At 41.4% G+C, this 8889-nt stretch overlaps 1 protein-coding gene across 1 annotated transcript; it reads right to left on the bottom strand.

Annotated features, from left to right (window-relative positions):
• Nucleotides 1–1339: 1339 nt before the first annotated feature.
• LOC117528130 (E3 ubiquitin-protein ligase TRAF7-like) lies at nt 1340–8201 on the bottom strand. Its single transcript, XM_034190704.1, has 4 exons — nt 7964–8201; nt 5126–5257; nt 1961–2080; nt 1340–1868 (listed from the first exon to the last, which is right to left on the bottom strand). The coding sequence occupies exons 1-4, from the start codon at nt 8099–8101 to the stop codon at nt 1854–1856; spliced, it is 405 nt and encodes a 134-aa protein (XP_034046595.1). The 5' UTR covers nt 8102–8201; the 3' UTR covers nt 1340–1853.
• Nucleotides 8202–8889: the final 688 nt, after the last annotated feature.

The raw sequence follows: 8889 nt of genomic DNA, 5'->3' as shown, positions 1-8889 counted from the left end.
AGAGCTGCTCCATCCAAAGTGGGATGGATGTGGTCTCTCCTAACAAGACCAGGTTTTCCCCAGAAGCTTTGCCAATTATCTATGAAGCCCACCTCATTTTTTGGACACCACTCAGACAGCCAGCAATTCATGGAGAACATGCGGCTAAACATGTCACTCCCGGTCCGATTGGGGAGGGGCCCAGAGAAAACTACAGAGTCCGACATTGTTTTTGCAAAGTTACACACCGATTCAATGTTAATTTTAGTGACCTCCGATTGGCGTAACCGGGTGTCATTGCTGCCGACGTGAATTACAATCTTACCAAATTTACGCTTAGCCTTAGCCAGCAGTTTCAAATTTCCTTCAATGTCGCCTGCTCTGGCCCCCAGAAGACAATTGACTATGGTTGCTGGTGTCGCTAACTTCACATTTCTCAAAACAGAGTCGCCAATAACCAGAGTTTGAGCCTCGGCGGGTGTGTCGCCGAGTGGGGAAAAACGGTTAGAAATGTGAACGGGTTGGCGGTGTACACGGGGCTTCTGTTTAGGGCTACGCTTCCTCCTCACAGTCACCCAGTCGGCCTGCTTTCCCAGCTGCTCGGGATCTGCCAGAGGGAAACTAACGGTGGCTAAGCTACCTTGGTCCGCACCGACTACAGGGGCCTGGCTAGCTGTAGAAATTTCCACGGTGTGGAGCCGAGCCTCCAATTCCCCCAGCCTGGCCTCCAAAGCTACGAATAAGCTACACTTATTACAAGTACCATTACTGCTAAAGGAGGCTGAGGAATAACTAAACATTTCACACCCAGAGCAGAAAAGTGCGGGAGAGACAGGAGAAGCCACCATGCTAAACCGGCTAAGAGCTAGTAGCTGTGCTAAGCTAGCGGATACTTAAAAACACACAAAATGAATAATGTGTAAATAATTTAGAGGTGATTCAGCAGAGGGAGTGCTTTAGTTAAGGCACGTGAAGATTACACTGTGAAGCAAATCGTTATCTAGGTAACTAGATCAATCTAACTGCGCAGATTAAACAGCTAACAGATACAGCAAAACACCGCTGTGCTCCGGAACAGGAAGTGATACAATACCGCAGAGAGCCAACCACCAGTAGAGGCGGATACGAGACAAGGAGGCACACAATTCCAGTACACATATCTAACAAAGTGCCAAAGCTCCTTGAAAGCTTTCATATATTTTTGTTAAGACTTGTGTTTTCACCCATTAAAAAAGGGGGGGCAGGGGGGTGTGTGTGTGTGTGTAAATAAATAAAGTGTCCCGAAAGAACAGTGGCTCGCACTTAACTCATGGGAGAAGGCTGTCAAAATGGTAAATGGGGTAATATAGACATAAATTTGGAGTTGTATTCCATAACCTTATGAGTGGAAAAAGCCACTTTGGTGAGGAAAAAAAGCATGAACACTTAATGTCCCACTCTGTCTGTGAAACCAGCCCATAGACTCATCTTAAGTTTGATTTAGGCATCATCAGTTCACTTCTTAAACATGCAGAAAGCAGCCAGGGCTAACTCATCCTCTGCTTCCTGCACTGACTTGGCGTCCAATAACAATATTGGCTTGTCGCAGCGATAAGTGCGACCCTGAGGCACATTGTCTCGTCTTTGCCACTTAATGCACTGGTGATGAGGTCAGCTGACCCCGTTGAAAGTCTTGAAAGCAACACTTCATAAAACAGTTCAGAAGCAGTTCAATCCTACAACTGTGGTTATTGATCTGTGGCTGGAGAATCACAATCAGAAGAACGGTTACAGATAATGCAATCAGGTGAGGAGAGGTCAAAGCCCACACACTCCATTTGTCACAAAAACAAAAAAAGACAAGTTGAAGGGACTCCTAGACAGAAACAGTTCTTCTAACATGTCCACACCTGTGAAAGAGAGTTAGACAGAAAGAGATATTAGAGGATTTTAGGCACAGGACTGCAGATATCTGACAGACTGAATGAAGCTGCTGTTGTACCTTGACGGTGCTGTCCACAGCTCCGGAGAAAAGGCGCCCTCTGGAGACGGCCAGAGCTGTTACACTGCCCTGATGTCTGAGCAGAGTCTGTGTACAGATCATGTTGTCCATGCTCCATACCTACATAACACACACGAGTTATACCATTTCATCGCAACAGTGCATGTCAAAGTAATTTGATTCAATCTCTTTTTCATGACAAAAAAAAAATAGTGCAAGTTGTGATACTTTAATGTTACTACTGTATGAGACTGGTTTCAACAAGATCTTTTTTATTCTGTAAGAGGATACAGAGAATGTGTCTGCTTGCACCATGAAAGAGCCGTGAGTGCAGTGACATCACCTGCTGACTGCTTAGAGTGTAAGTTTAGAGTCATTCTCCTAAACTTTTTCTTATTAATTCTTCACTGCTGAAAACAGGATTATTTCAAGCATACTGTCCTCCCCCCCCCCCCCCCCCCCCCCCCCCCCCACCGCAAAGTGAGCGGGGCGCCGCAGGACCATATGACAGGCCAACAGTACGACACATACGCCACTTTCAGTCACATATCAGCAGAAATACACGGTAGCAAACGCTGTTTGGTCAGTTATCACGACGCTTTTTTTTTCTTTTTTTTAGAAAATATGCTTGTCTGCTTGTTGATTATTCTTTCACGCTCCTTTTAAAAGTCACTGACTGTGGCGCAGTGGTAGAGTTGCTGTCTGGTAATTAGGATGCCCGGGTTAAAATTCCGTGAATGGTGGGTTTTTTTTTTTTTAAACCAGGATTATTTAACCACAGAGTTCTGTATTGCGTCCCCCTTTATCTATTATTTATATCAACCCAGTGATATTCACTAATTATACAGCTGGTTTTTATTTAATTTTCCTCCAAATCAGCAGTGCGATGTGGTGCAGCTCATCCCATGGAACACAATGTGAGCTGCTGCAGCAGCACGAGTTGCTGTTCCTGCTCGACAGACACAGTCGTGTGCACGAACCGTTGCGCTGGCATTGTGCATGCCAGTCGCCTGCGTGATGTTTCGTGGTGTGCTAATTTCAAACTGTTTTGCCGTTTTCATCCACACATCGTCCACACTGCACTATATGTGAAGGTGCCAAAAGCACATCATGTTTTCTATGTTTTAAATACAGTAGTGTTCAGAATAATAGTAGTGCTATGTGACTAAAAAGATTAATCCAGGTTCTGAGTATATTTCTTATTGTTACATGGGAAACAAGGTACCAGTAGATTCAGTAGATTCTCACAAATCCAACAAGACCAAGCATTCATGATATGCACAGTCTTAAGGCTATGAAATTGGGCTATTAGTAAAAAAAAAAAAAAAAGTAGAAAAGGGGGTGTTCACAATAATAGTAGCACCTGCTGTTGACGCTACAAACTCAAAACTACTATGTTCAAACTGCTTTTTTAGCAATCCTGTGAATCACTAAACTAGTATTTAGTTGTATAACCACAGTTTTTCGCGATTTCTTCACATCTGTAAGGCATTAATTTTGTTGGTTTGGAACCAAGATTTTGGTCGTTTACTAGTGTGCTTGGGGTCCTTGTCTTGTTGAAACACCCATTTCAAGGGCATGTCCTCTTCAGCATAAGGCAACATGACCTCTTCAAGTATTTTGACATATCCAAACTGATCCATGATACCTGGTATGCGATATATAGGCCCAACACCATAGTAGGAGAAACATGCCCATATCATGATGCTTGCACCACCATGCTTCACTGTCTTCAACTGAACTGTGGCTTGAATTCAGAGTTTGGGGATCGTCTCACAAACTGTCTGCGGCCCTTGGACCCAAAAATAACAGTTTTACTCTCATCAGTCCACAAAATATTCCTCCATTTCTCTTTAGGCCAGTTGATGTGTTCTTTGGCAAATTGTAACCTCTTCTGCACGTCTTATTTGACAGAGGGACTTTGCGGGGGATTCTTGCAAATAAATTAGCTTCACACAGGTGTCTTCTAACTGTCACAGCACTTACAGGTAACTCCAGACTGTCTTTGATCATCCTGGAGCTGATCAATGGGTGAGCCTATGCCTTTCTGGTTATTCTTCTATCTATTTTGATGGTTGTTTTCCGTTTTCTTCCACGCGTCTGTTTTTTTTTTGTCCATTTTAAAGCATTGGAGATCATTGTAGATGAACAGCCTATAATTTTTTGCACCTGCGTATAAGTTCTCCCCTCTCCAATCAACTTTTTAATCAAACTACGCTGTTCTTCTGAACAATGTCTTGAACGTCCCATTTTCCTCAGGCTTTCAAAGAGAAAAGCATGCTCAACAGGTGCTGGCTTCATCCTTACATAGGGGGCACCTGATTCACACCTGTTTGTTCCACAAAACTGACAAACTCACTGACTGAATGCCACACTGCTATTATTGTGAACACCCCCTTTTCTACTTTTTTACTAATAGCCCGATTTCATAGCCTTGAGAGTGTGCATATCATGAATGCTTGGTCTTGGATTTGTGAGAATCTACTGAATCTACTGGTACCTTGTTTCCCATGTAACAATAAGAAATATACTCAAAACCTGGATTAATCTTTTTAGTCACATAGCACTACTATTATTCTGAACACTACTGTACAGAGTGAACACAAAAACACTCCTTGGTGTCAAATATTTATAGTATCAAAAGTTACATGAATAATTTTACAATTTTGATGAAGAATCTGCAAAAGAGAAAAAAACTTGAGTTTCTGGAACTGTAGATACCAAAATTGTAAAACTATTCATGTAACTTTTGATATTATAAATATTTGACACCAAGGAGTATTTTTGTGTTCACCTTGTAGTCTGAGGGTTCCTGCAACTTATACTCTGATGTGACTTACATATCAACAAAATAATGTGGTTATAAATGGGTTCCTTAGGAATCAAAGCCCTAAGCAAAAAAAAAAAAAAAAAAAAAAAAATCAAAATAAAAGAATAAATGGCAATAATTCAAACACATCACAACGATGCACAAAAATCCCAAATTAAAGCACTGATAATACAGAAAAAAAGGTGTCACTCATGCTCCTGTGCAACATACACATTTTCCCCCACTTCAAGAGGCACTTTTTTTTTTGATAGATGCGACTTTGACTCTGGAAAATACAGTATTTGCACAGTGTCAGTCTTTCACACACGGACTGACACGGAGAAGTGCGTGCTCACCCTGAGCGATCGGTCATAGGAGGCACTGAACACTTTGGTCTGGTCAGGGGTAGAGATTACTGCAAGAGCGTACACTGTTCCCACGTGACCCGTCAGGGTCCGCACCTGCTCTTTACTCTCAATGTCCCACACCTAGAGAGGAGAAACGGGTTCAGAAATATTATACACAGGAACAGTTTAATCAATCCATTATCTCCACCACAGCAGCTTCTCCTTTCTTCCTGTCCACAGATGTTTGAGGAGTCAAAAGACCTGGTTTTTAGTTCTTTGTCTTGTCCTGTCACCACATTCAGGAAAATGTAACTAACTGAGCTATCTACATACTTGAAAGTTTGTGAACCAATAGCTTTTACATATTTTGGAAAAAAAAAAAAAAAAAAAAAAAAAATATATATATATATATATATGTATGTATATATATATATGTATATATATATATATATATATATATATATATAACAGTTATATAATGAATTATTAACTCACTTGCTCAGTCTGTATGGGTATATCAGACCTTGGTATTTTTTGCACGGACTGTCATACTGTCAACACCTCTGTCCGATATTATACAATTATAGACTTTTGATGAGGTGTACCCCTGACATGCGGGGTTCACCTTGGCCAAGGCCTCGGTGAACCCCATCCTGACCAGGTCCGCATAATCACGTGTACACCGAAATCAAAAGTCTATAACTGCTTTATTATATGGCAAACAAGAAAATTGGGAGTTTGTCAAACATACTAAAACTGAAAAATCATTCAAGTTTCAACACTATTATTCCTGACATACTGCACCAACTGACATGCCATCGATTGACTGGAGATGCCTGTTAAGTCCGTGACGAAGAGTCATCAGGCTTGTTTTCTTAGAAAGTTCGCCATTCGCCGGTCTAGCTTCCACGTAAAATCAATTGAGTACTTCGTCAAACATCCGTCTGTCATAAGTTTCAAAGTTGGGCGCATGTCCCTTTTCAGTGACGTACTTGCGAAACAGGTTGGCTGCTGACTGTGTATTTCTGCGGGTGTTCTTCACATCTTTTTTGTGTAAAATTCGTTTTAAGTCAGCGTCGCTAACAGACGTAAACCTGTCTTCTGCTATCTTGTTAAACTGACAGCCAAAGTAGGCATTGTACTGCGTTATCTGATTGGTCGTTATCGATAGAAGGCGTCGCTCGATTAGCTAGTACTACGCTGCACCCGACATGTACTCGTTTCGCACACGCGGTCTACTCAGCTCCACTAGCGGTCAACTCGGCATGTAGTACAGCTCAGAAAGTGGTGAATGGGCCAATCAGAAGTTGGAAAAACCCCATACCATATAATAATTTCCGGTACAGACCTCGTGCTCAGTTAATAATCCTTTAAGATTGCATCAGAAGAGGTCATGGTTAAAAAAATGTTATAACACTTGTTTTATATACAAGAACTAGAGAAAAGCACAATTCAATCTACAACAGATGTATATTGTTCTCAATCCAGCCCTTTGTTTTTTTTGTATCAATTTTATTACAACAGCTTCTATGTCAAAATGTGATCTTTTAAGCTTGAATGGTGAAATATCAAATTTCAAACAATGGTCCAAATTTAAAAAGGAAAGAAGTTAGAAATTACATTTTGAATTTTACAAACAATGCAAGTACCATTATCTTAAGGTGTAACACTAAAGTATACAAAAGCATAAATAAAAAATATCAGTAATCAATGAGAAAGTGTTTGAAAAGCTCTACTTCTGCACTTTTCTCTGCATGTCTATGTGGTAATAAACAGCTACTGTATGTAACATAAAGCTGATTGTTAGACCCCTCACGTCTCAGTGACTGTACATGGAATATACAGTTGTGGACAAAGGTTTATATACTTTGGCTAAAAACTTCTTTCTTATCTGGTATAATAATCAGAATAAACTGAAGATAGGACTCTTTTCAGCTCACTTTCATAACATGAGTGTTGATATATTTTCCATTCTGAATGTGTTTTTGAAAAATAACACACTTGATGTATGACATTTTAGGCTAGCAGTTCTTGCTTATATGCAACTTTTACCATGGTTGAGAAGTACATTGTCTGTGGAACTACGGGCTTTTATTTACCAACCTTTTCATGTCTACCCCACCTGTAGGTCACTGAATCAAACATTTTTTTTTAATGATACTGATCCTTTGGCCTATGTTCTAACAGGTTACAAATCCAGAGCGCACACAGAACCTAAACCTCCACCTGAGTAATAGCTGCCCATTTCGTTGTTATATCACCAATCAATGCAAGAATGTGGTTTCTCCCCATCCAGCCTGTGAGCACATTTGTGTGACGATGTCCTGTAAACATGAAATCTTGGGACTGTTTGCATCGAGACAACACTTGGCATATGTCACCACCCTCACCCCAGGTTACAACCATGTGAACAACCAGGAAAACCAGGAGGTGTGTCACAATTATAGATCTTTATGATTTAATAAGACAAAATAATCAGCGTAGACTGAAGAAAAACCTATCTTGCAACATTAACGAGACAAAAGGAAATTTTTGAAATAATGAGAGCAGAATGTTAAAGAACATATCAAACAAAACATTTTGAGGCAAATCTGCACCATCAAAGTTTAATCAACACTTCATTTACCCATGAGTTCGTTGAAATCTGTTCTGCTGGTTAATGGAGATTAAGGATTAGGCTGTTTATATCCTGTGATGCTCAGGTTTAGCTTCACTTTGAGTGGACTACCTTGAATTCTGCTCTTCCTTTGGTACAGGATCGAGACAAGTACAATGTAATGTACATACAGACATGCATAACCGAGGGGATTTGTGCATGTAGGCACTAAGTGTGATTGCACCCCTTACATGGATCAGGTTTTCATAGGTGCCACAGACGATGTGGTGATTGGTGACAGCGATGGAGTAGACACTGCCTCCGCTAGTCTGCAGGACGTGAACACACTCCAGAGATCGGATGTCCCAAATCTGGAGGGAACAGAACATGAGCAGTGAGTTCAAAGGGTACTTTAAAGGCACAGAAGCTGTAACTGGTTAAGACTGGAAGGTTGACGATGCCACATCACATAAAAGAATAGATAAACACAGTTACCAACAGTGAAAACAGTAAGAAGACACTTCTTTGTCTTTCGGCTGTTCCCGTTAGGGGTCGCCACAGCAGATCAATCATTTCCATCTCACCCTGTCCTCTGTATCTTCCTCTGTCACACCAACCACCTGCATGTCCTCCCTCAGCACATCCATAAACCTCCTCTTTGGCCTCCCTCTTCTCCTCCTGCCTGGTGGCTCCATCCTCAGCATCCTTTTCCCTATATACCGTGGGTCCCTCCTCTGCACATGTCCAAACCACCTCAATCTCGCCTCTCTGACTTAGTCTCCAAACCGTCCCACCTGAGCTGTCCCTCTGATATGTTCATTCCTAATCTTGTCCATTCTCGTTACTCCCAAAGAGAATCACAACATCTTCAGCTCTGCCTCCTGTCTTTTTGTTAGTGCCACCGTCTCTAAGCCGTACAACATAGCTGGTCTCACTACTGTCTTGTAAACTTCATTCTTGCTGATATTCTTCGGTCACAAATCACTCCTGCCACCTTTCTCCACCCACTCCACCCTGCCTGCACTCCTTCACCTCTCTACCACACTCTCCATTACTTTGAACAACTGTTCAAAGTAATGGAGAGTGTGGAGTAATGGAGACCCCAAATATTTAAACTCATCTACTTTCGCCACTTCTACTCCTTGTAACTGCACTATTCCACTGGGCTCCCTCCCAT

Source organism: Thalassophryne amazonica, chromosome 16, assembly GCF_902500255.1.
Source record: "Thalassophryne amazonica chromosome 16, fThaAma1.1, whole genome shotgun sequence".
Taxonomy (NCBI): Eukaryota; Metazoa; Chordata; class Actinopteri; order Batrachoidiformes; family Batrachoididae; genus Thalassophryne; species Thalassophryne amazonica.
Note: the sequence above shows the minus strand (reverse complement) of the source record. Positions and strands in the feature narration are given on the sequence as shown.